Here is a 25495-nt window from a genome sequence, read left to right as displayed (position 1 = left end):
AAGAATCACAATACAACAATAAATTACATTCAAATGATTAAAAGCCAGATAAATTAAAAAGAATTAGATAAATTAAATTTATCAAGATAAATTAAAAAGAACTAGAATAACTATATTTTAATTATTTAATTTATACCTTTTTTAAACTTCAGAGAAATAAATCTTACAGCTTGTTCTGCTGCTAAGTATCTTGCTCTGCCATAACAGAGGTGGGAATTTGAGGTGAGGGTGCAGCTGCTGCATGGCACAAAGGCAGCCCACCAGCTTAGTCTGTTCTCCATAGTAAAAAAATAAATAAAACACTGGCACTGCTGTCAAGGGTAAAAATGGCAATGTTTGAAATGCTGATAATGTTGATACGCCATTTTTTCTGCATGTTAAACACAACAAATAAAAGTTTATTACATGAAGATAATCATTGCTCACATTAACCATTTAACCATCACCTTTGCTCAAAATGAAACCTTTTTGGAAAAGCAGAAGCAAAAACAAATATTAAGGTCTGTTGAGACTTGATGGGAAATAACCTCTTAAAAGAACCAAAAACAGTTTCATATTCATATCCAAAAAACAAGAGGGTTTCCCAAGTTTCTCTTTTCCCCACTGTTCCATTGTTACAGCAGTACAGGTAAAATAAAGACAAGCAGACTCTCACGTGGTCTGAAACAAAAATCTGTGATTTGACATTATGTTTCTTCTTTTTAGTGAAAGGGTGTTGAGTCTGTGTAAGAGCTATCATAAATGATTTGAAGTTAAAGTCAGTGAGGGCGGGACTTTGCACTCTTCTTTGTCCTCGTGCTCTGATAGGCAAGAGGCACCTTGTTTCATTTATGAGCACCTAAAGGCCACGTCCTATTTTGAAGGGATTCAATGCTGCGGATCAAAATAGAGTTGTGCCAATTTCAAAGGACAGAGGGAGACATTTATTTAACACTAATTTATCACACTCAACTGGGTTCTTCATTGTAATATGCCCAACGGTAGCTGTATGCCGTGACTACTGCTGTGTGTCAGGTATGTTGAAGATGTGTGACCAGGACATCTATTTTTGTGCATTCACATTGTGGTAGTGTGTTACTGGCTCTTTCTTCTGAGCACCTATCCCTCCTATTTGAGCTGTTGATTTGACTGTTTGCATGTGTGTGCTTGCATCTGTCAATGCTTTGGTAATGTGAGGGTGTGTGTGTAAGGATAGGTGTGTTACTGACATGAGGCAGTAAAAGAAAACTCAGTTTCTTGATGTTTGTTTGTTTGGATGCTGATTTTTTTTTTCAGGATAAATAAGTAACTATTCTTTATCTTTTGGACCTTACTGAGATTTCTTTTGTGCTGCGGTGGGAGAAAAAATGGCTTCAGGTGGAGCAGAAGAAGAAGAAGATGGAGGGATTCCATTGGACATTGACAATGTGCACATGCTCCTCCAAGGTCAGACTATTTCTGTACTTGTATAGATGATGTGACATGCAGTGGGGATTCACTGTAGTGGTCAGCAACCATCTTGGATTAACTTTGTATCAGAAAAAAATGTATTTTTAGGGGAAAACCATCCCTTGAAAGTATTACAATATTATTTCTTTTTGATCAAACAGTTTTTTAAAGTTAATCACAATCCCTTTTGACTTTTGATAGTTTGAAATTGCAATGAGAGTTGCAGTTATTTATTGATTGCTCAAATATCTTATAAGTCCATTTTTTAGCTAAACACTTGCATATCGCTCAAAGGTGCATTAATGAAAATCTGATTACTGTCTAACATGATAAAGTGTTGCAGCTCTGTGAGGTGCAGCTTGCCACAGCTTTGTGTGTTTAATGTACCAGGTGAACAGAGTAAAGATAAGTAATTGCATTTTTCAGGCGTTGCCTGCCTTGACAGGATCTTAAACAAATAGCAGAGCCGGTGAGTAAGAGTAAGACTCATGGCCAATGGTTTAGTTTCAACAAGTGAGCCCATGAAAAGAGATTATGAGCCTCTCTGAATACCTCAGACAAAATATCAAGCCCAGCAGTTTATTCCAGACTGAATCATTAAGGAGTCTCAGCATTGCAGTCCTTCAACAAGTAAATATCTCCCTAACAAGAACTTATGATGTCATCCAGTAACCGTCAGGAATCATTAACAAAAGATGTGTCTCTATGGATATAATGTTTGCTTTGTATGTGTATGTGTGTGTGTGTATTTGTGTCTCAGTATCTATGTCTGTCACTGCCTTGGAAGCTGTCCCGTCTCATAGCCAGATCCCGACCCTTAGCCTTGCTCGAGCTTGAAGAAGTCTTACAGGGTTGTACAGTGAAAAAGAAGAAGGAAGTCTTATGCTGTTTATGTGCTTGCAGTTGTTAGTCATTATACATGGGTACATTAACCTTTGTCTTTAGGAATGGAGGGTAAAAAAGTTTTTTTTCCTGATGTGGGTGAGTAGTACAGGATCTGCCCGTGACTACAGATTGCATCATAGTTCCTACTGCAGTAGCATATCAAAACTCTCTGGAATATTATTTAGAAAGTGCTTGTCAGGCGTCAGAGAATACGCTTTTTAAAAATACTTTGAGACATATAATGTGATATATTTGATTGGTTGTTGTAGAAAAAAGTTCACAAAAGGAGAAACAACGGCATTGACAATCTCTGCAAATCATTAACAATTTCTTATTATTTCTTCAACAGTGGAGCATGAGCAGATTCAGAAGAGGACATTCACCAACTGGGTAAATGCTCAGCTTGCAAAGGTACCCTAAAATGCTCCATTTCTTGGTTGCTTGTATGATAAATTTCTTGTGTGTTTTGAAAAGAAAACAACAAACCAGTTGTTTTGTGAACTGAAAGTATTGGATGGGAAAATAATCTCAGCTGGAATTATTGACCAATGAACTTTGCAAACCTTTCTGCATCATCATATGATACATGCATGTGTAGAATACAATGTTCTGTAAGTATTACATTACTCTTTCCCTTTTTCATTATCGTCCCAGTTTCAGCATGTGTAATACTCCATTTAACATGTAATCTACACTGGATTTCACATTCTCCCATTTGATTATCAAGTTTTATAACAAACATACTGCACATTTAACAAGGGCAGTACATGAAAACAAAGCAATCCTATGAATCAGCAAAAAATAGAGATGCCATATCCACTATTTTAGGGTACAAAGATTGTGCGGATGTGAATGACATCATGCTGTGGTTCATTTGTAAACTGTTTGAAGTAACTTATAGTGTGCACCATGCTGACTCACTGGTCAGAGAGCAGTGGAGCAGCTCATGCTTGGTCTCAGGAAGGAGACCTTGAGCTGCTGACACTGACCTGAAATATAAATAGTGCTTCGGTGAAGCAGAACAGCACGTAATCTGAACCAGGCCACCCGATCATAACATGTCCCAGTGACTGCACGCCAACGGCAAAATCACTTGTTCATACCCTGCCATCTGTTGAGCCAATTTGAGTCCACTGGCAATCCCCATTTAGGACATGCTTGTCTGGAGGACAATGTTCATTGTTTTACATTGAAAACTTTGATGTTTTGACCCAGATTTTTTTTCTTTATTTTCTATCATAAAAATATCATCATGAAGTGCTGATATCACTGTATATTGGTGTCACCGATTGAAATGCTTCCCACAAAGAAGATCACACATCTCCTGAGACTTACTGCTTCCTGTTGCATTTAAGATTATACAGGTATTATTATGTTTCCATCAGATTTTTTTAGCTTGTTTTCTTAGTCTTGACACAAGGAGGCTCCAAACAGCTTCTTCTTCTGTAGGAAATGCATTAATCTTCCCATCAAATATGACTGGGGGTTACTTCTAGAGCTGTCAAGGTTTCTGGATAAAGGATCTAAATGCAGACAGAACATGGGCAACAAATAAATTAGGAATTAAACTGTCTTGAAACAAAACAGAAGGTAGTACAATCTCGGGTCGTCAGAAAACTGAAGTCCAAAAGGAGCAGAGCAAGGTAGCAACAGGACAAGGTTGGCATGAGGTGCACAACAAAGAGACTCTGACACTGAGCAAAGGAAACCTGGTACTTAATACAGATTCCTGAGGGAGAGTAACAAGTCACATGAAGCAGTCAGGAACTCAGACCTGAAGTGAAACAAAAGCAGGGAGCAAAACTCGCTGGAATGAACAAAGAATGAACAAATTCAAATAAAAACAAAGAATATAAGAAAATCTTTCAACTAAAATGTTAATCACTTATATTTTTGAATATTTTTGGTGCCAAATTAATATAATTTCCATTCTGTTTGGCTAATTGGGGGTAAATAAAAGATATATACTTTATATTTTGATGTTTCTATTTCTTGTGCATATTTTTCATCTTGTCAGATTTATAATCCTCATATTAATTTAAAGTAAACTTAACCAGTTTAATCAGCTGGAAGCTCTATTGCTAGACTGAAGTAAATAAGGCTTCACTTTGTGGATTGTTTCAGAGATGCCCCCCCTCGTATGTGTCGGACTTGTTTTCTGATCTCAAAGATGGATCGCAGCTCCTCGACCTGCTGGAGGTGATGAGCGGTCAGTCAATGGTGAGTTATTCATTCTATATTGGTGTGTTCTTTCCAAATTTATCATTAAAATAAATGTTTAAGGTAAAAAAGCAGATACCTAACAAAAACTTGCTGAATTTTATGCTAGCAACTCTGCACGGCTGATGTTGTAAATTATCTTCATAGAAAAGACAAAGAGGTCGTGGGGTTTTCCAGCAGAGGGCCAACATTGAGACGGCACTAAACTTCATCAAGAAAAAGTCTGTAAGTTTTACACACACTAAAAAAATGCTTGCATGCATTTTTTTTATAGAATTGTAAATAAATTCAGGCATTAAAGGGGTTAAAGGATGCTAGATCATAAAGCAAGATTTGTCTCCAAACATGAAAGCTGCTGAAATATACTCATCACTCCTGTTTTCTAGTTTTACTGACCAGTGCAACAAACAAGGGACTGAATCCTGTCACTGTGCCATATTGTTTATTTTTACCTTTATTTTTACATAATAATCTTATTGAGAGACTCAGACCCATTTTCAAGAGAAATCTGTTTCAAATAATTACTTAATATTTTAAATAACCATATAAGAAATGGTATCCATAAGCGTCAAATCTTCTAGTTTGAGTAGAAAAAAAGGCAAGATTAAAAACAGGACAAAAACAAAAGGTTGGTCCTAAAACTAGAAAACACGTAAGCTTGTAGTGTGCCTAAGACTTTCATTTTGGTTTTTGTTATAGATCAAATTGGTGAACATAAACATCCCAGACATCTTAGATGGGCGGCCAACCATCATCCTTGGCCTCATATGGACCATTATTCTCCACTGTCACGTAAGTACCAATGCAGCCGCTAATGCCACCACATCTTATCTGACTAATGTCTCCTAATCTCCTAATGTGGAAAATAATTTGCAGAGTAAACAGAAAAGAAACAGCTGCACATATCTATGTATTATAATTACTTGTACTCAAAACTTTTAGTCATTTTTCATATTTATAAGGACATTTTTAATTCTATCTTCAATATATCTATCTATTTTAGATAGAAGAGCTGGCTAGTGCTCTCTCCTTCAGCTCTCGTCATTCCTCCCTCGACTCTTTGTCCAGCCTGGATTCCTGGTCTGGCAGTCCCGTCCCAGCTAGTCCAGTCCCTGCAGGGCGGACATCACCTCTCCACAGACGCTTCCGTATTTCAGCCAAGAAGGCCCTTCTCATGTGGGTCAGAGACCAATGCCAAAAGTTAGTTTTTTTTCTTTTACATGCATCTACTTTCATATTTATAATAAAGATGTGCCAATTAGTTTATCATATGTCTTTCTGTTCAGGGTTCACTGCTCTGTCAGTGTGAAGGACTTTAAGTCAAGCTGGAGAAGTGGTGAGGCCTTCTTGGCCATCCTGTGTTCTCTCAGACCACAGCTGGTTGATCTCTCACTGGTCCGGTCCAGAAGCAACCAGGAGAACCTGGAAGAAGCTTTTCACCTGGCTGAGCAGGAGCTCCACATCCCCCGCCTGCTGGACCCCCAAGGTGAGGCTGATGACTTTTTGGGTATGAGCAATTGAAATGTTGACCAATTTATAAATCAAAGTAAAGCTGTTACATTTCATTATATATTATAAAGCAAGAAAAATATAATAGTTACATCCACTCCTTGCTCTGATTCAGATGTTGATGTTAAAAGTCCTGATGAGAAATCCATCATGACTTATGTGGCCCAGTTCCTGCAGTACTCCAATGACATGCCAGCACCTGATGACCATCTGCAGGTTAGCAATTCAATTAGTAGTCAAACCCACGGTATCACATTCACTCCAGACCCTCTGGCTTATTGATGTTAAAACAATTACTTGCAGATTTTAAGTACAGATTCTTTTTTTAAGTTTATAATTTTTCCCATACTTTAGCCTCTTTCATTGAATTAATTTTCCTTTAAAGTTTTATGAATATGTGCGTGTATGTCTTTTATTTTACAAGCTAGCTGATTCACAGTCTATTTTTATTACAACAATGAGTATAACACCTTTTATATAATTGTTTTTCCTCTGTACTGGCAGTTTACTGTTACACAAGTCAATCTGCACTTTAACTAGACATGATGTTTAATTACTGCTTCAGTTAGGTTAGTTACACTCCTTCAGCATGTGCTACTTTCCCTTTTTATCTTTTAATATCTCCATAACTGAAGCTTGTCAAACATCTTCTTTTCCCCTTTGACTGTTTTCTATACTCTGAACTGGTGGTGTAGCTTTTTCCTCTGGACCAGCCTTCCATTTTCTCACCTTTGAATTTGCCTTCACATTTCACTCCAACACTTGCTGTCTCCTCCCTACACCAGGTACACACTCTTTTCCTTTCTGTATTCTGTTGCTCAATTATTTAAATTCATTGCATTTTTAATTCCAACCAATGCAGTTGCCTGGTACTGACACTTTACTGTGTTGTTTACTGTAGAACCAATAGGACATTGAGGATAAATATTGTGATTGTGCAGCTCTGATACTGTTGTTCACCTCAGTTAACAAAAATTGTAACCTTGATTGTGACCTTTTAGGTTTCTCAGAGTGAACGAGCACAAGAAGTGACTTGCTGGCTGCAGCAGGCCTATCAGGAACTATCAGAGGCATGGGCGGCAGCAGAGAGATCAAGTTATGCTGAAAAACATCAGGTAAAGCAAAGGACACGAGCTAAAAAAGGGAAGAAAAATCTGATGAAATCAGTGTGCATGTATGGTATTGCTGAGTAGTTACAAGTCATTATTATATTTGATTTACTAGGTGTTTCAGAGTCTTGCTGGCTCTTTCACTGAGCAGAGAAGACCAGTGATGACCCTCTTTGGTGCCATAAGACGCTGCCCTGAGCTGAGTCAGGAGCAGGAAACTCTGAAGATGGCGTGGGATTGTCTGGAGGAAGAGGTGAAGGCATAAAAAGCAGCAGTGTCACAATCTGGAGTTGAAAACACTGCTTTATTGCTTCCTGTGCTATGTAAAAGTGCAAAAATCATCTTTCTTTCTCTGACACTGAAGCCCAAGGCAGCGTTTACAACCACAAACCATTTGTAATGCTGACTGGGGATGGTCCCCTAGATCTTTTCACAAAATTTTGACTTAACTGTTGAATAAATCAAATTTTAGAATGAGAAGCTAATGATTTCATGGATCATCATGCGTTCAATGCAACATATAACTCATTACCAAAATGAACATAGATGGTCTTTATTAAAAAAATCTCATAACAGGTGATATACTGTATAAATGTAACCTACTGCATATGTGTAATAGGCTACAGGTCTATGTAGTCAGACTAAGCTGACCATCATGAGGTGCAATTTAGTTTTAACTGTCCTAGGCAAAAGTTTTAAACATGCCATTCCAGGTTTTAATTGGTTTTGCATTCTGTAAATTTGGTCATTTATCAAAGTAAAAACTAATTAAGACTACAGGAAAATTTGTTTTTCATGTGGAAAATAGTGCACAAGGTTGCTAACGTATGTGTGTCATTGCTCAGCTGAAGAGGTGCAAAGCAGACCTGGACCTGAGTCTTCCTCCTCCTCTGGACTCAGTTGTTGCATGGCTGCAGCGAGCAGAGGCAGTGCTGAAGGAAGAGGGAGGGAAAACGAAAGATCATGCAGATGCTGCCAAAGAAGCAAGAACTCAACAAGACAACTTAAAGGTTGTTTTCAGTATTGAAGCTATAGATCAAGTTAGATCCGTCCAGTGTGCCAAAGAGAATAACGTTGTTCTGAAACATCTGAAATTACATGAAGGCAGAGTTACTGTACGTAGGCATGAATATTAACCAGAAGCATAGCATTTTATAGCCTGAGATGAAACTTGGCACACATTGTTGTAATGATATTTACTTAAAATTTTACATGCTTTTACAGACTTTAATTAAGGAGATGAACCATTACGTCAAGATCCTTGATACTCACCACAACACAGATGATGTGGGAAATGTAGCAGTGCCTCCTGAAAAGTTAGAGGAGATAAAAAACCGGTAATAAAAACATTTATATAACAATGGAAGTAATACAAGCACTGTAAGCTTCTTACAAGTCATTAATTACCCTGTTTTTTTGTGAAATCAGTTTAACCAGCATCCGAATCACAGCCAAATATGAAGGGATCAAGTTGGAATACCAGGAATCTCTTCACACAGTACTGGACCTCTTGAGACATATCAGCGCTAAAGTCCAGACCTGGAAAGCTCCCTGCAAGTCTCAGGAGCACATACGTGTTCTGGTTGCAGACTGGCATGTGAGTGTCTGTATGAAAGAGCAAGATAGATAGTTTTGAACCATAGTTTCTAATAGTAAATCACATATCAGCAAACTAATCGTGTAACTTATTTTTCCTGGAAAATGGAGAAAAAAAAACCTGATTATTTGTTTGTGTATTGCCTGGTTGTTTAGGAGACCATTGAGCGTCAAGGCCTAATCTTGATTCTGATGGATGCTCTCCAAAACCTGAGGGAAAGAGCTAATTCTTACACCAGCAAAGCTTCTCTAGGTACGAACTAAAAATAAATGGTACAAGCTGCATGAAGACACAATCGCAGGCATTCTATTAGTTCTGTAAGTAACGGTTAACGCACACACTTTTCACACATTCTTCACTTACCAGGTGAAGATTCTCAGCGTGTAACTCGTCAGGTGAAGGAAGCAGAAAGTGAAACTGAACTGGTCAAACAGGCTGTGACGACTTCAAAAAGGATGATGGAAAGAGCAGAGTCTGCATGGAAACTGTACAACAGTCACTTTACTTCCCTACAAGCATGGCTACCACAGATGATATCTTCAGAAGCCGAGTGTCCTGCAGTAAAAATACGGGTAATCTTAACCTGTTTGTGCTGCATACTGTCAATAATAATACAGAGAAGAAGCTTAAGATTCACAATGTTCTTTTTTTATTTGGACACTGTAGGATATGAGTGAGTGTCATGCTCAGTTAAATGAGGTGGGGAACTTTCTTATTGAGGTGACTGAAACTACAACCCGCCTCACTCTGGCTGAACAGCTCAGCAAAATCAACATTCAGTGGGCTGAATGCATGAAGAAGACAGTGTTTGTAAGTATGACAACATGGCAAAAGAGACACCTATTTAGACATCAATTTAATATTTAATCTTATGGAAGTTGTAGTTTTTCTTATGTTATTTATTTTTTGGTAATCCTAAAAATGGTTTACAGACTAAAGGAAAGTCATGCATCAATGTATTTTATTTCCTAGGAAGTACCGCCAGAGCAAAGTATTGGTGCTTCATGTCTTCATATGGTGCATTCACTGACCCAAGAGGCCAGTTTACTAATAAGACAGCCACTAGAGGTGGCTTCAGTCCCACTAAAGGCGAGCATGCAGAAACTACAGGTGAGGATTTTTTTTTTAAATGGTTGAGATGGTGGAAAGAACTTAGCAGGAAAAAAAAAAGTAAAATATATTTTTTTTAATGTCCTGGCTTCTTTATTGTTTTAATTTTTTCTCCCTTTATCAGTCATTGAGAAAAAAGATGGCAGAGGTGGACGTGTCCCCTTTTATCACTTCTCCTGACTTTCAAACAAGTCGCACAGAAAAACTGCAGCAAACTCTCCCACAGGTACTTGCTATGATGCAGGAATATTTATTTCCTCTATAGTTTAACTAAATAAATTTTCAACCAACTTAAGATGCTTAAGTTAGTGAAATCTAATGCAGTTAAATTATTCTCTTGTGTTGCAATATAGCAAAGTGCCGGGTTCAGTCTGGCTACCTTGTATCTGTGTATCTATAGATGCTTGCTGAAGCAGAAAGAACCTGTGGGGAGCTGCAGCGGGCAGCATCCAGGCTGGAAGGACGTCTGGCTGAACTGGATCACTGGAACACAGACGCCCTCGACTGCTATGACCGACTGAAGGAGAAAATGCACAAACGACGCTCTGCATTAGAGTCTTCAACCAAAGTCAGGAAAGCTAAAAAATTGTATTTATTTTATGTCAGTCTTTAATTGCACTTTAAGGTAAAAGTTAAGCATTGGATTGTAAAATGAAGTGGATCCTTAATATCAAATATTAGGAATTAATTTAATGCAACTTTATAGGTTTTGATCTCTCGAGGCTTGGAGCTTGTACAGCTGGTGGTAACTGAGGGTCATGATCTGCAGGACTTTGTCACAAGACAAAAGAAAACCTCTCCTCTGCAGCATCTCAGCACCACTAGCATGAAGAGCAGAGTCTCAACTGCAGTCTTTCACACCCAGGTAAATTACAGCAAATTCCTAAAAACTTTCTTTTAGGTTCTGTTATTTGCTCTGATTATATTTGAATATTTTTCTTTATTGCAGGACATTCTTGAGAAGTTTAGTTCCATTGGGTTCCATCAGCAAGTTGGTGAATTTCCTGAGCAGCAGCTGCCATTTGAAACAGTCAGTCAGACACCTTCAGAGACAGGGGCGTATGTTGTTGCCAGAACCAAACATGTAGACCAGATTGGGAGCGTTATGCTGCAAACTCAGGACCTGAATCAGATTTCATCTCACATGTCTCATCAAAGAGGTCTCCAGGTTTCTAAAAGGCAGCACACCAACACTGAGGATAAAAAAGAAGTTGCACCCCGTGTAGTGGTAAAAATGATCTCTCAGCCCTCGAAGGAACCAGTGCAACAGTCATTTTCTCAAACTTCAATAGAAGCTGAATGTCAGCTTTCAGTTCAGCTGCAGTCGTGTTCGGAATCCCAAGTTCAAGCTTCAGGTTTCAGTCAGAATGCTATGATGCCAACCACTCTTGGAATAAAGTGTCCAGAGAGTCCAGCTCTGTCTACACATGCAGCAAGTTCAGTCATGGATGAGAAACAATGCTTTCAGAATATCCATCACAAATCTAGAGTGCAAACAAACCCTTCACAGAGTCCTACGTCTCCACTGGTTATGATCTGCAGTGAAGTTCATTCCAAAGCACAGTCGATGGCAAGGAGCAGGCTGGAGAAGGCCAGGCTTCGTCTGCAGGGAAGCATCCATCAAGCTATTAAGTTATTTGATGGCAAAAAAATTTCCGAATCTCAAGCCAAAAAGAAACAGGTACGATTCCAAACATTTAAATATAGAAACAACCCTGACACGATGTTTCTGAAGCATTAGAAACTCAGCAAAAGAAGCAAAATGAATATGTTTCTGAACAGTTAAACTGAGTTTAAATCTTATTGTTGTTACTTGTTGTGTCTGCTTGTAAATGCTTAAAACGAAGTCCTGTTTATGTTGCAACATCCAGACTTTAAAACTGAAATTCTTACATTTAGTTTCAGAATTAGGACAAATTTGTTAAGGGGTCTGTGGTGTTTTGCTTTATCTTGCCACCAGATTTGTTTTTGCATGTTTGTCCAGCTGTATGTGTTTCTGTGCAGAAAGCTTTAAAAATTCTGCAGCCTGCCATGCTTGAAGAGTTCCTGGGTGCTGTGGAAGGTTTTGGGGCCTTTTGCTCTGAGCCCCAGCTCCAGGACTTGATGCTTCTCTCTGATTCAGTCAGAAAGCAGTGGGAGGTAGGACATGAAGTGGTTATGGATTTTAAAAAGGAACAATTTATCCTGTCTCTGGTAAACATTTTGAACCATATTTAATGACCAAATACTAACTGAGTTTATAACCACACCCAAATCTTATGTCTCATTGTTTTCTAATCAATTTTAATTCAGTAACTAAAATTCATCAGTAATGGTAATGGGCTAAGCTGGTTTCCCATTTCTTAAAGTTTGATACATTTTATGCTGTCCAGTATTACAATCTTGTAATTGTCACAAATTAGCTTAACTAACATATTTCTAGCAAACATAACAGAGAAATTTCCCTCAACTGTCTGTGCTCAGGATGTACGCAGAGAAATAGCTGCCTTTGTTCACGCCCTCTGGTCTATAATCAGAGAAGGAAAGCCGTCGTTTTCTGTTGTGCAATGTGACACGAGTACTAACACTCTCCATGAAGACACTGACCAGACTGACCATGATTATTTGCAGCAGCAGCAACAGGTACTTGCATGAGTTTAGCATGGCCTTAATCTAACTGCACTGCATGACAGATGGTCTGATTTACGCAGAAGGTCACAAATCATTTTGTTATCAGTTTCTCAGAGGTTCATTTTCTTCTCAGACTGTTACTGAGGAGGGTCCATCTATGGAGCAACATGTTGAAACACTCAGAGAGCTGTGTGAAACCCTGACTCCAAGGAAATCCTCCAGCCTTGAAACACAGCAGCTGACAGATGAGGTGCAGGAAGCACAAACCAGTGACACAGCACTCCTGCCTGAGAGGTAAGAAAATGTTAATTCCTGGAAGGATCTGCTTTATTTATAAGCATTTAAATCTAAATCTGTGTTTGCCATTATCTAAACCTTGAATTGTTTTACTTTGATTTGTGTCTGCTGGTGAATCGTCTTGCTTTTATTTGCAATTGAAATAGTTTGAATTAGCTTTCAGTGAGCTATTTTAAATTAGCGAAAGCCATCTGTTGACAGATAAAACATGAATCTTCTTTAAGAATTCTATAAAAAATAAAAAACTCTGGTTGAATTAGATCAAATTCAAATTATCCTCGCTTGTAGTACAATTTACCCCCAAATTAATGCAAAATTTATACAGTTTTAGATTAAAACCAAACTAAGCAGCATAACTTAAGTAATACAAACAATTTTTTTCAACCATTGCTTCTGTAATCCTCAATAGTCTTTTAATCCTGATGAGATGCCTTTTGGACTGACTGACTGGCCTTGGTGTCCCCCTGATGAACATTTCTTATCTCAGCAGGGGTCAGCAGCCTGAGGGTAACACCCTGCTGAGTTCGACATCCATGTCGGCCGACACACAGCTGAGCACCAGTCTCCTGCAGAAACAAAGCGTAGACGGCACACGACAGCTCTCGCCTGAGGTTACTTCTCTGTCTGTGCAGCATGGAGACATCCTCCAGCTGCAAAGGTGGGAAATCCCAGCAGAGAGCAAGAACAAGTTGATGCAGAGTAAAGGCTGCAGGTCGGAGCAAAAGCAAAAGTCTTCTCTTCGAGCCAAAGAGCAGGTGCTGAAAGCTCGTCTGCTGCAGATCACAGAGAGCAGCCCGCAATCACAAACTCAGATACAGGTATGAACACATCACAATTTTTATTCATTTTTCTCTCTCTGCTGTGTATTTTGCAACTTTGTGAGCTCCAAAGGCAGCTAAAAAGCCTTTCTTTGCACATTCAAAAAGTTTAATAACTTTTTTTCAGCCTAAAATAACAAACGTTTCAATGTTAATGGTTCAGTTTTAATTGCAAGCTACTAAATATTTTTATTAGATTTTACTGAGTAGTTTGTACAGTTTTAAAGAGACATACTAGAAAATATTAAGCATTTATCTGTTTTGTCAACCTAATTTTTACTGGTCCACAAAAACATTGTCAAATGAAAAATGGCTTGATTAAAGCAGTCATGAGACATGCTACCTCCTCTTTCTGCATCAAACCTATTAAGTGTTGTGTAGTTTGCCTCAGCAGAGCTCTACAGTCTTAATTTTCCTTCATTTTTATGTACAGTTTGCCTTTTTTATGTGATATGTACTTTTATCTTTACTGTTGTTTTTCCATTCACATCAATCAATCAGTCAATTAGCCGTTCAAGGTTTATTGTCATTATACATAAGTACAGCAAGATTAGAAATTTGGCTTAACGTGCAATCATATAAAAGACATAGATACATAAAAGGCTAGACACAACATTCAACAGAACTTTTATATCAAATGAAAACTGTTTTTGATGTTATTACTGTAATCATTTACCACAGAAGACAAAAATTTTCCATTTACATAAGTATAAAACCCCTGTATAACATTTATTTATACAATCGTGGCACAGCTTTACATGAGAAGTTTCTCCCATTTTTCTAAGATAAAATAGAAGAAGCTCATCGTGGAACGAGAGCACCAAATCAGAGTAATTTTCACATCTCTCATAAGATGCTCTGCAAGATTTAGGGCTAGACTCTAGGTGGGTCACTTAACAGAGTTTTACAAAAGTCAGTTTGATGTTGTCTACATGCTTTGTTTGTAACCTTTATTCCAGCCTGAGATCTTGTACATACTGGAAAAGGTTTTCTCTTGGAGTTGCTTTACACCTTTCTGCATCCATTTCCCTTCATCCTAAAAATATCTCCACAGCACCAAACTACCATCACCATGTTTGCCTGTGAGGATGGTTTTATTTGCTTACATACACCAGCAACTTTGAGACCTTATCTCAACAGTTGTGTGCCTTCTTATATGTGTACAATAACTATAATTGGGAACAGATGGACTTAAGTCAATGTGGGATGTTAAGATGTCTGAAAATCTTACCTCAGGGCTTAAAATCTACAGCTTTGAAATTAATTTATGCCAAATTTAGTTCTAATAAAAACAACAATTACTACTTTAAAGTAAATGTATTGGGGCATGTAGGTTCAGATTGCATCTATTAATTACACTTAACAAATCCTTTTTACTTTGTACATTCTCTTCAAAGCAGCTTTCATGATCAGAAGCAGACTCAGCAGTTTTATTGGCTCTGCCTGACCTGGGCACAGCAGCAGCATGGCACTAATCCTCAGTAATTGGATAGGCTCTCCGCTCCATCTTTTCCTCTGTTCTTTACTGAACTGTTACTGCGCAACTCTATCCTCTCACAGGCTGTTGTCAGGAGCAACACTGTGGAGAGCAAACAGGAAGCACAATGGACCTTCATCCCAGCGCGAACTGCCCCATCACAGGTGGATCACCCCTCTGAGCAGGAAGCACCAGAGAGGTATGGATTAAAGTTAGACTTTATGTTCCTTTGGAGGACTGGTGGTAATATAACATACAAATACAGTAGTTTGATTAGTTAGGTCACAGAGTTTGTACTGTTTGAGTCCCTTTAACCTTTGTTCAGTCATCCAGGTTTTTAAACACTAATGTGGTCATTATTGTCATATATTTACTTCTGACCCTCCTGTAGATCAACAGGTTCATCATGACCTCTAGGTTGCTTTTTAATTTCATTATCTAAGATGTTTTGTTCTCCTGAATTAATCACAGATCATGTTTATTAACTTCTTTGTTCTTTTGTATATAGCTTTTGCCAGTATTATGTTAAGATAAGTGACAAAAACACCTTTAACTTTTTTGCTGGATTTCAAATTTAGCTTAACTCAACTTATTTACATTTCACTTTATCAAGCACATAAAACCAACCCTCTCAACAATTATAATAGAACAGGTAAAAAAGATGAGAATTAGGAGTTGGCAAGGATTAAAGTACAAAGCAATAGTAAAAGATTTAAATATAGATAGTGATAAATTAAGTCTATAACGCTTTAAGAAATAAAATGATAAATTAGATCATACATCAGAATACCAGAAAGGCCAAATAGATAAATTAACAGAAAGCTGTCGAATAAAAATGTTTTAAGTATTGTTATAAAACCTGATAGATTTTCTATGGCCTGTGCACAAACCAGCGGCTGGTTCTATAAATGAGGGGCTTGAAAACTCCCATTCTGGTCCTTGAAATTTAAGGAACTACAAGGAGACCAGTGTTCTGGGAATGAAGATGTCATCTTGATTGATGAGATATTATAAGGTTTTTATATGAGATGGAGCTGAACTGTTAAGGGATGTACAGAGTTCTGGATCAACTGAAAGATTTTAAAAGAAGTATTTGAACAACCTACTAAAATGGCATTAAAATAACCAAGCCTTGAAAAGATAAAAGCATATATGAGTTTTTTGGCTTCACTCTTGGACACAATGTTCCTGATCTCAGCCATGTTCCGTAAATGAAACAAAAAAAGCTGTTTTGGATACCTGCCTAATAGAAAATCAAATCAAAGATGTTCGTCACAGTTGTACCAAAGCCATCGTGATGCCTTGATATAAATGCCATCTTAAAAAAATGTAGTCATCCTGAAAATAATGTTAGTGATATTAGAGGAAGAGTACACAAACAGTTAAGAATGCTGGGAACTAGTGATAGAATTGTAAGTATTAGTTTATTCTGAGTGTTTTTATACAGGGAAATTAACATTATTTTATGTAAAATTATCGCAGCTGATTAAAATAATTGGGATCAAGAGAAAAGGTTAAAAACCGTGACAGGCTAAGCTACATCCATTCAGGTCTAATTCAGTTTTTACTATTTTTTAACTGTCTTATTTTAACTTAATTCAAACTGAATTGCATCATTACTTGTTTATAAGACTGCTTGAATTTGGTGATTTAGTTTCATGAATAAATTTTACTTCTTGTTGGGTGTTTGTGTCAGAATGATGTCTCTGGAGAAAACTGCTGTCCCAGTAGAGTCTGTTGATGTTCAGAAGGCACAGATCAAAGAAAAACTGAACCAGATCACAAGACAGTCTGTAGACATCACCTCTCTGACATTAGCTGAATCTACAATGTTTTCTGACTTAAAGGTAAAAGTATATCTCTGTTTTTTATACTTATAAGAGGAGTAAAACATACATACATTATTATAATGCCTAAATGCATTTCACAGGAGATGGGTGGCACACTGCAGGCTGAAATAAGGAAATTATCAGAACAAAGAGCTGAAGAGGAAAAACGAGGGCCAGAAACCACATCCCCATCATCCCACTGCCAGGCACTCTACAATAACATTCATCAACTGGAGCAGCTCAGACAGCAGCTGGAGGAAGTTCAGTCAGCTGGTCAGGCTCTGGATCACTTCCTGGCCTCACTGAGAGACATCAAGGCTCAGATCTCCAACCTGCTGGCAAACCAAGACCCCAGCAGACAGAAAAAGGAGGGAGACTTGGAGCAGGAGGGACATTCTTGGCAGGCAATAGTGCAGGAGTTGCAGCCTGCTATGGAACAAGCTGATGTTGCTGACAGCAGTTTGAAGGCAGTAGGTATGATTGTGATTATGGATGGTGCAATTGTGACATGCCAGGATGTGGTGAAATCTGTGTCCCTGCATGTTGTGGAGAAGGACAAAGAATATGCTTCAGCCAGGAGAAAACTGAGAGAACAAGAGCTACTTCTTCTGGAAAAGAAGACAATACAGGACAGTAAAGAGTTGAAAACATGCTCCACTCCAAGTGTGACAGAAGAAGAGGCAGAGTTGGAGGCCAAAAGGAATAAACAGGAAGGGGAGAGAGAGCAAGAGCAAAAGGCTCAAACATGGAGATCTGTGGGGGATACCTTGAAAACCAGTGACCAGCGACGACAAAGAAGAAGTAGCCAGATTAAAAAAGAGGCAGAGGAAAAGGAGAGTATCGTCCAGAGGACAGTTGCCTTGTTAGCAACACTGAGGGAGACAAAGGAAGCAGCTGAGCAGCTGAGGCTGCAGGAGCCCACCCTGCCTGCTCTGCAACAGAGGTACAACACTCGGCTGGTCCAGAAACACATTTTTGCTTAATGAAACCTGAGTGGAATAACAGATACACACAGTGTGTGTAAAATAATAGCTTTCATACCCAAAAAGAATAAAGCAGTACAGCTGCCTACTCATGTTCAATTCAGAAGATGTATTATTTATAAATTCAGTTAAATGAATATGTAAAACATTGTCTAAATTGATTTTATACATGTTGTTCCATGAAATGATGATTTGCAAAGTCTGTTTTCTCCAAATGTCAGTAGCCTCTATCATCTTTTTAATAACCTGCAGGACTCGTGCCTTGACAGAGTTGGAAAGTCATCTTGCTTGCCTTCTTTCTGAGGTGCAATTCCTACGTAATGCTTCTTCACAATCAGGAACCCTAAATGAGAATCAGACCAAAGAGATGGAGGATCTTTGGGAGAAGACAACAAGAACTGTATCTGAACGGTGAAGACAAGTTTGTTACTGCTTCTGTCTTTGTTGGGTATGTAACTCTACAGTGGCTGTGCTAACTTGCTGAGCTTGGTGTGTGTTTGCATTGTGTTATGGGTTGCACTAAGGCTGGAGCAGAGCACTGTCCTAACAAAGCTGCTGAAGAGGTTTCAGAGTGTTCATGGGGAGCTGAATGGAACACTGCAGAGAGCTGAGAGCACTATCAGTGAACAAGCCTCCTATATGGGGAAAGATAACTTGCAGAAACTACACACTAAGGTATATTATATATGTTGTATCAGATCTAAAAGGGTTAATACGGTTTAGCTAAGTGCATTTTATATTATGTGTCCTTGTTTTTGAATGTGTTTTTTTCTAGATCCGGGAAACAAAAGCAGAACTGAGTAATATGGGGGATGACATAGAGGAGGTCCGCAGCATCTGCAGGCAGCTTCACTTTCATCTACGTCAGGTACCAGGTTGCACCACTATCCCATTTGAGAGTGAAGCAGATGGTCTCATGGATCGCTGGCTGGATGTAAGTTTATTCAGTTAATTTATTTTTATTATTTTTTTTTACATTTTAGTCAGTAACCTGCAGGACATGTGCCTTAACAGAGTTGGAAAGTCCTCTTGCTTGCCTCCTTTCTGAGGTGCAATACCTACATAGTGCTTCTTCACAGTCAGGACTCCTAAATGAGAATGAATGAGAATGAGTTATCTAATCTGGGATGTTTTTCCTTTTTCTTGTGATATATAGCTTATTCATAACCACTGTCACATTCTTCTCAGTGTGATTTTGCTGAGCCTGTTAGATTTTAAGTTCTTGTTTTTCTTATTTCTCCAGTTTTAAACCTAATTCTCATTAATCAAAACTTCTGGATAGACTAGTTTTACCTTTTTTCTTGTTGCATGCATTCTTTATGAAATATATACAGATTAACTAAAGACTGAATAATTTAAATCATAACATTGGAAGTCTAATATATTTGCTCCTTGCAGTTATCAGAAAGAACTGATTCCCACCTTGAAAACCTTCATCTTTGCTTGACTTTGTGGGAGGGAGTCCTTCAGCTGGGGACAGAAGTGGGGAATTGGACTGATAGTAAACTCACAGTGTTTGCTCAGTGTCCCTCATTTCAGACTGAGGATGACATCAAGGTATTGCAGGTAAAACTGTGTTCCTCTGTACCGTTCTATAAAACACAACTCCTCATAGCTATGATTTTACAGTTCAGAATTAACCTTCCTTACACTGCCTCCAGAATGAGATTACGAATCAAGAGGAGAATATTCAGCATTTTCACCGAAGAGCCACCGAGATTCAGTCGCTGCTTCAAAGCTCAGAGGCCCCACTGGAGCTGCAGGTACAGCATCTAGCACTGTGTTAGGTTTCTGTTTAGGATGCAGATTTTAAGTAATGATTAAGTACTGTAGTAGGATGGAGATGTATGTAAAGAAAGTTTTGGCCCTTTTGTAAAATAGGCTCTTTATTCCTGCACTTTGGGATTTTTTAAACTCTTGCAAAGCATTTTGCTGATCAACTAATGATTCAAAGTGTACAATATAAAGTATGGATTAGAACATGCTAAAACACAACCAATACGTTGTCACTATTACTCTGGTGTTTTTCATAAAATCTGGGATTACACGTTTTTATAAATATCTGCAACACATACACATAAAGCTGCGGTATTTTATCAGATAATGTCTCTTGATTTTGTCTTGTTTTAAGGTGGTGGAAACCCAAATGAGGAAGAAGATAGAGCAGCTAAAGGAGCTTGCTTCTGAAGCTGAGGATTTTTGTAAGCAGATGGTGTCCACCAAGGGACAAATTACTGGGAGAATGGTAGAGTGTTTAAACTCCCTCCAGAAGATCCAAGAGGCTCTCCTCACTCTCACAGGTCCAGATGTTGCAACAGTCCTTGCAAAACTTAAGGTAAGTGCTTTAAATGAGATAAATACTTGATGATACGACATCCTTGGTGTCTTTGATGGAATGGTTTAATCACCTAACCTGTATTCTGTCTTTTTAAAACATCCTCAAATGATGTCAGTAACAGCCTCAAACCGAAGCAACCATGGGCTCTAAGGACAGAAAATACTTTGGAAAGTTGTTAAATACACTCATTTGTCTTATACCAACCACCATGTCACAACCTTTATCTACCTTCTTTCAACAAAGACAAGAAAATTTAAGCTATAAGAATAATTTGAAAACACATGAAGAAATATTTTTCACATTTTTTTTTTTTGTGAAACTAGCATTTATGTATTTCAAAGTGAACAGATTAGATTGGAAACATTAGACATGGGTTTTAAAAATCCTAAACAGTGACATTGTTTCCTCTTCAGGAACTATGCTGGCAGCTCCACACTCAAGATGAGCAGGCGGAGAGTCTAATGGAGGATGTGCAAGTTCTGGCTTCTATAGCCGGTCCTGAGAACCTCCAGAGTCTGTCTGTAAGCGGGATCCAGCTGCAGGAAAAAGTAAAAAATACCCATGAACTCTTCTCTGAGGTTGAGGAACAGACTGAGAGGAACATCAAGGACCTTGACAGGTAGATGTTCTAACTTCTAAGTTTACATTTCAGTTCAAACATTATGTCATAAGTATGCACCTCCACTGATTCAGGTAGTACATATGTTGTTATAGTTAGGACTTTAGATAGCTGCTCGACATGAATTTTCATATGTTTGTCCAAAAGTTATTCCATCAGTTGATAGTCTAATGCTGCTAGGAGCTCAGTGGTGTCATGCAGGATGTAGTGCTATACATTGTCACATAATACTTTCTTACTCCTCTAAGCTGTTTGTTGTTCTTTTTAAATTTATTCTTTGCTTAAAGAAATAGGAAAACAACAAAAACATTAAAAATTAATGTCTCTCAAGCATCAAGCAAAAGTGACGTACTATATTGAGGGCTAGAGGTTTTAAATGTTTAATCAGCAACTGTATTATTTGCAATGTATGGCACTGAAATTAGGCTTGAAATTATCCTCAGACTACCTCTCATTTATGTATTTAGTATGTATTTCTCACAATCTGTGCATACAGTGATCTTAGCTATACAGTTCAAACAGAAGATACAAGCAGACACTCAACTTTGAATCAGTTGCACAATGTCTCCTCCCTATAACTTCTCTTTAATCTTTAGTATATTATACAAACTGTGTGCATTCATGAGTCTGTTTTGTTCTGTATTATAGACTGCAAACAGAGAAAGAATACCTGGAACAATGGCTTCATACTACAAAGAAGGGAGATCTTAGTCTCTTGCAAGAAAAAGTACTTCAACAAAGGTAAACTGTTCTGCAGGTGAAGCCATTTAATGTTTGGTATGTGGTTTTGAAAAATCACATATTAGCTATCATAAAAGAGCCACTCCTATGAACCGGTAGCTCTTTTATTATGTGTACTGGAAAACTGGCCAGCTGCCTCCACTTCCACTGACTTCCAACAACACACACAGTGATGGCTGTGTAACCCTGACTGAACCTGAGCTGTCACTTATATGTTTACCAAAGAATGAGAAGATTAGAAGTTGCATAGCCAGTTTTCTGCAGATGACTGATTTATGCTAATCTGCATGACTGTTACAGTTGTGCAGGTTGCATACTGAACAAGGCATAAGTTATGCCTTAGCCTTTAATCCCACTTATTATCATTGCAAACACAGTAGCCACCATTTTTTAACAGCATAAAATATTCTAAATTCTACATTTTATATGATACCCCTTAAAGGAAAAAAAAGCACACTATTCTTACATTTTTTTAAAGCAAAGCATGTTGCACACAGAAGTGTTTCAGTGGAGGCATAATTAAAAATAAGCTTCATGCAGTGAATCCATTCATATTTACAGAGAATCCACTGCTTTAACTAATAATAAAACTGTGACATTTATAAATATATTTAGTCTTTTTTTCTGCAAGATGTCAAATTTTCCATTCTGCTTTTCCACAATTTTCCTGCAAACCTTGACTTAATGCAGCTTCATAAGCTTTCTGCACTCTTATTAAACTTTGAAAGTGTAAAAATCTTTTTTTTTTCAGTGTTAGGACAGAGCTTCTTGGACAGCTTGTGTCATCTTTACGAAGCAGCAACCTTCAGCAGTCTGCGCTGCTGGAGCAGAGCTGCAAACTGCTGGAGCAATACCACAACTTACACTCTGACACGCAAGGTGTAACAGAGGAGAAACGCTGCTCTCAGACTAGGGAAATTGAAGTGTTTCGGGTTTTGTCAAAGTCCACACAATCATGGATTAAAGATCTGAGACAAACTGTTGACTCACCTCTTATTGAAAGCCATGGGATCCAGACTCCAGTTGAACAAAGACTTCACTGTGTTCAAGTAAGAAATTTTAACACACTTTCTCTAAATGTTTTGGAACAAATCTGAGCACATCATTTGATTTTAAACACAACTGTGATATTTTCTAAGAGGAAATATTCCTCAAGTCGGAATCACACATGTATCAGTAACCACGTAAACAACATGCTAAGTCCAAAGTTATGCAAAATCCCATGACAAGTTATGTCTGACTAAGCCCAACTGCTGCAAAGAGTAAAATGATCATAAAACAGTCATTTTGTCGCATGAGGGGGTTGACTTGATATTAACCAGATAGCTTTACGTCATACTTGATTAACTTTAAATTAAGAATGTCACTAGAAGCACTCAGAGAGCGCAGACCTCTGCCAAGCCAAGGTCATTTTTTTGGGCCAATAATTGTGGGAATTATTTTTGAGTTAGAAGCTCTAATGGCAAAATTATCCCCATCTCCCCATAGTAAAGAATCCTTTATAAAAGCCCTGGATCCAGGCAGTGATTCAGATAACCCCCAAATTCTAATGATTTGTTTATTATTTCAATTCTGAGATTTCCTAAAAATTTGACCAAAATCCATCCATAAATTTTGAATTATGTTGCTAACAGACAGATAGAGCAACACAGCCAAATACATGACCTCTGCCTTGGTGGAGGTAATAACAGATGTCTTATAATTACATAAAGGTGTGGTGTAGGCTTTGACTTATTGCCTGCATTTGTTCTTTCTTGCTCCAAACTAAAAAGTGTGTAGAATAAATATTCAGAAAACAACCTGAAGTGGATTATTGTTTTACAAGACTCACTTTCTCTTCTATACAAGCAAATTCTAGAAAACCTTCTTTCACTTATATTGCTTCTGTTAGGTCATTTACCAATCTGTGAAATATTTCTAAATACATTTCAGGCTGTGCAAATGGGAATAACAGAAGGGGAGACTCGCCTGGAAGAGCTCAGAGTTAATGGAAATAGTCTGAGCCAAAGACTGTTTGACAGAAATGACCTGAAACAGGAAGTTCAGGAGACTATTCAGAAAACAGAGGAGCAGTGGAGAGACCTTCTGCAGTCAGTTCAGCCATATTACAGGTGAGCAGGTGTTGATGAAGCATTAGAAATCAAACTGATATATATTAAGTGTTTTAATGTCAGAGCTTGAATTAAATAATTTTAATTTGTCACTTTAAATCACAAGCATTCACATCTCTATGTGTATCAGGGCTATTCAAGCTGATCCAGAGCTCACCTCTCTGTACCTGGCTAGAAGACGAGAGGCTTGGTGCAGAGTGAAAGAGCTGCAGCACAGAACTGATCAGCTTCCCACTTTCTTCCCCTGGCCTGGCGCAGCTGAGCGTGCACAAGCCTGCCGACTTGCCCATCAGCTGCTGGAGGAATTTGCATCTCTACAATTAACTCTTACCAGCCTGGATGAGCAGAGGAAGGAGCTAGCTGAGAAAACAAGCAATAACATCTGGAAAGATTCCTCCTGGACTGAGTTGGACACCCTCTGCTCAGCACTGATGGCAGAGCTGAAGGTAAAGAAGTAGTACAAGATAATGTGTTTGGGGAGAAAAAAAGTAAAATTCCATAAATAATGCATCCAGATCTTTCCATTTACAATGAAGTCACATGTTTTTTTATAAAGATTACACAAAGATCAGTTGTGATGTTGTTGTGATGTGACAACATGAACTAGGGTCACTGAAGGAGTTCTAGTTTAGAGCATTCACAATAAGTGTGTGTACCTACGTACATGTTCTCTGACTGTTGCTTGGCATGTCTGAAATATCCACAGGGTTTGTGCTCCCGCCTCGAGGAAGGTGGGAGTAATGAGGAACAATTTGGCCAGTTGCTGCAGGACTGCCATGATAAATTGACATCCCTGCAGGAAAAGATGTCAGTCTGTCAAGCTCAGAAAGAAAGCTCAGCTGGAGTGAAAACTGATGTTCCAGCTCTGGAAGTAAAGTCCTTTACCAAAAATGACTTGATGAATCATGTTCAAGCTTACTTACATTGTTATTTTACCTTTCTTTTGCTCTAAAACCATGAAAAAAGGCAGCCATAAAAACATTTAGCCATTAAGATTGTATTCTACACATCTAACTGTCACTCTTGTCACTTTTCAGGCCTTGCTACGAGACTTAATAGACATTGAAAAGGACCTTTTACAGCTTGTAACACTCAAAGACTCCGTCACAGTCAGTTCCATAGCTGACACCCATGTAAGCCTTTCCCAGCAAGTTAACGACCTCCAAAACCACAAGATAGCGCTAGAGAGTAGCATCAGAGACCATCTAGCAAAGCTTAAAGTGATTCAGCGAGTTGAGGAAGAAGCCACTTATTTACAGACAGCGCTGAGAGATCTAACTGAAAATGTGGGGTCTGTCTCTCAGCCTGAGACCTACAAAGTGTTGCCTGGTATCTGTCATCTGAAACAGCAGTGGTGCATAATAAAGGTAACATTAAAGTAGGCTTTAAAATGTCACTTCGCTCCTAAATAATTGAAATCCAAAACAGACAGCTGACAGTACCTTCATTCATAGAAGCTTTTGTCTTTCTCAGGACTGTGATAAGAGGTTGACAGTGTTAGCTGCCAGAGTTAATGACCTGCACAGGACAAGAGAGTCGATCACCACACAGGAAAGCACTACTGCAGATGTCATTTCAACTGTCAGTGCCGTTCTTAAAGATCTCGACAGGTAAACTGTCACTGTTTACTCACAATACCCCTTCAGTTTTGTTGTAATACAATTTTAAATAATTAAAAGTATGAAATAATAATTAAGAGATTTTTAGACAGTTGTAGGGACTTTTTTGCTGTTCACATGTCTTTTTGCAAGTTTGTTCAAACAGAGATGGGTTATCTCTCTTATGAAAAGCTGGTGGGAGATATAATTTGCTTT

General features: G+C 38.2%; 1 protein-coding gene across 1 annotated transcript in view; it reads left to right on the top strand.

Moving 5' to 3' along the window:
• Positions 1 to 1346: 1346 nt before the first annotated feature.
• Positions 1347 to 25495, top strand: part of LOC121634259 (nesprin-2-like) — a 72965-nt gene continuing 48816 nt past the window's right edge. The window contains exons 1-42 of the mRNA XM_041976794.1: positions 1347 to 1425; positions 2663 to 2724; positions 4438 to 4533; positions 4681 to 4758; positions 5233 to 5325; positions 5537 to 5733; positions 5820 to 6019; positions 6158 to 6258; positions 7044 to 7157; positions 7267 to 7404; positions 7997 to 8161; positions 8376 to 8488; positions 8580 to 8748; positions 8904 to 9000; positions 9115 to 9320; positions 9415 to 9558; positions 9721 to 9858; positions 9983 to 10084; positions 10259 to 10426; positions 10565 to 10723; positions 10808 to 11539; positions 11863 to 11997; positions 12322 to 12486; positions 12614 to 12762; positions 13256 to 13583; positions 15144 to 15259; positions 16757 to 16907; positions 16991 to 17832; positions 18125 to 18283; positions 18397 to 18547; positions 18648 to 18806; positions 19271 to 19438; positions 19534 to 19635; positions 20004 to 20207; positions 20624 to 20829; positions 21478 to 21570; positions 22322 to 22619; positions 23503 to 23681; positions 23812 to 24127; positions 24388 to 24552; positions 24719 to 25048; positions 25155 to 25291. Coding sequence (XP_041832728.1) covers positions 1347 to 1425; positions 2663 to 2724; positions 4438 to 4533; positions 4681 to 4758; positions 5233 to 5325; positions 5537 to 5733; positions 5820 to 6019; positions 6158 to 6258; positions 7044 to 7157; positions 7267 to 7404; positions 7997 to 8161; positions 8376 to 8488; positions 8580 to 8748; positions 8904 to 9000; positions 9115 to 9320; positions 9415 to 9558; positions 9721 to 9858; positions 9983 to 10084; positions 10259 to 10426; positions 10565 to 10723; positions 10808 to 11539; positions 11863 to 11997; positions 12322 to 12486; positions 12614 to 12762; positions 13256 to 13583; positions 15144 to 15259; positions 16757 to 16907; positions 16991 to 17832; positions 18125 to 18283; positions 18397 to 18547; positions 18648 to 18806; positions 19271 to 19438; positions 19534 to 19635; positions 20004 to 20207; positions 20624 to 20829; positions 21478 to 21570; positions 22322 to 22619; positions 23503 to 23681; positions 23812 to 24127; positions 24388 to 24552; positions 24719 to 25048; positions 25155 to 25291 — 7904 coding nt within the window. The remainder of the gene's footprint in view (positions 1426 to 2662; positions 2725 to 4437; positions 4534 to 4680; positions 4759 to 5232; positions 5326 to 5536; positions 5734 to 5819; positions 6020 to 6157; positions 6259 to 7043; positions 7158 to 7266; positions 7405 to 7996; positions 8162 to 8375; positions 8489 to 8579; positions 8749 to 8903; positions 9001 to 9114; positions 9321 to 9414; positions 9559 to 9720; positions 9859 to 9982; positions 10085 to 10258; positions 10427 to 10564; positions 10724 to 10807; positions 11540 to 11862; positions 11998 to 12321; positions 12487 to 12613; positions 12763 to 13255; positions 13584 to 15143; positions 15260 to 16756; positions 16908 to 16990; positions 17833 to 18124; positions 18284 to 18396; positions 18548 to 18647; positions 18807 to 19270; positions 19439 to 19533; positions 19636 to 20003; positions 20208 to 20623; positions 20830 to 21477; positions 21571 to 22321; positions 22620 to 23502; positions 23682 to 23811; positions 24128 to 24387; positions 24553 to 24718; positions 25049 to 25154; positions 25292 to 25495) is intronic.

Source organism: Melanotaenia boesemani, chromosome 22 (genome assembly GCF_017639745.1).
Source record: "Melanotaenia boesemani isolate fMelBoe1 chromosome 22, fMelBoe1.pri, whole genome shotgun sequence".
In the NCBI taxonomy this organism is placed as follows: domain Eukaryota; kingdom Metazoa; phylum Chordata; class Actinopteri; order Atheriniformes; family Melanotaeniidae; genus Melanotaenia; species Melanotaenia boesemani.
The sequence above is the reverse complement of the archived record's forward strand: the minus strand, read 5'-3'. Positions and strand labels throughout refer to the sequence as shown.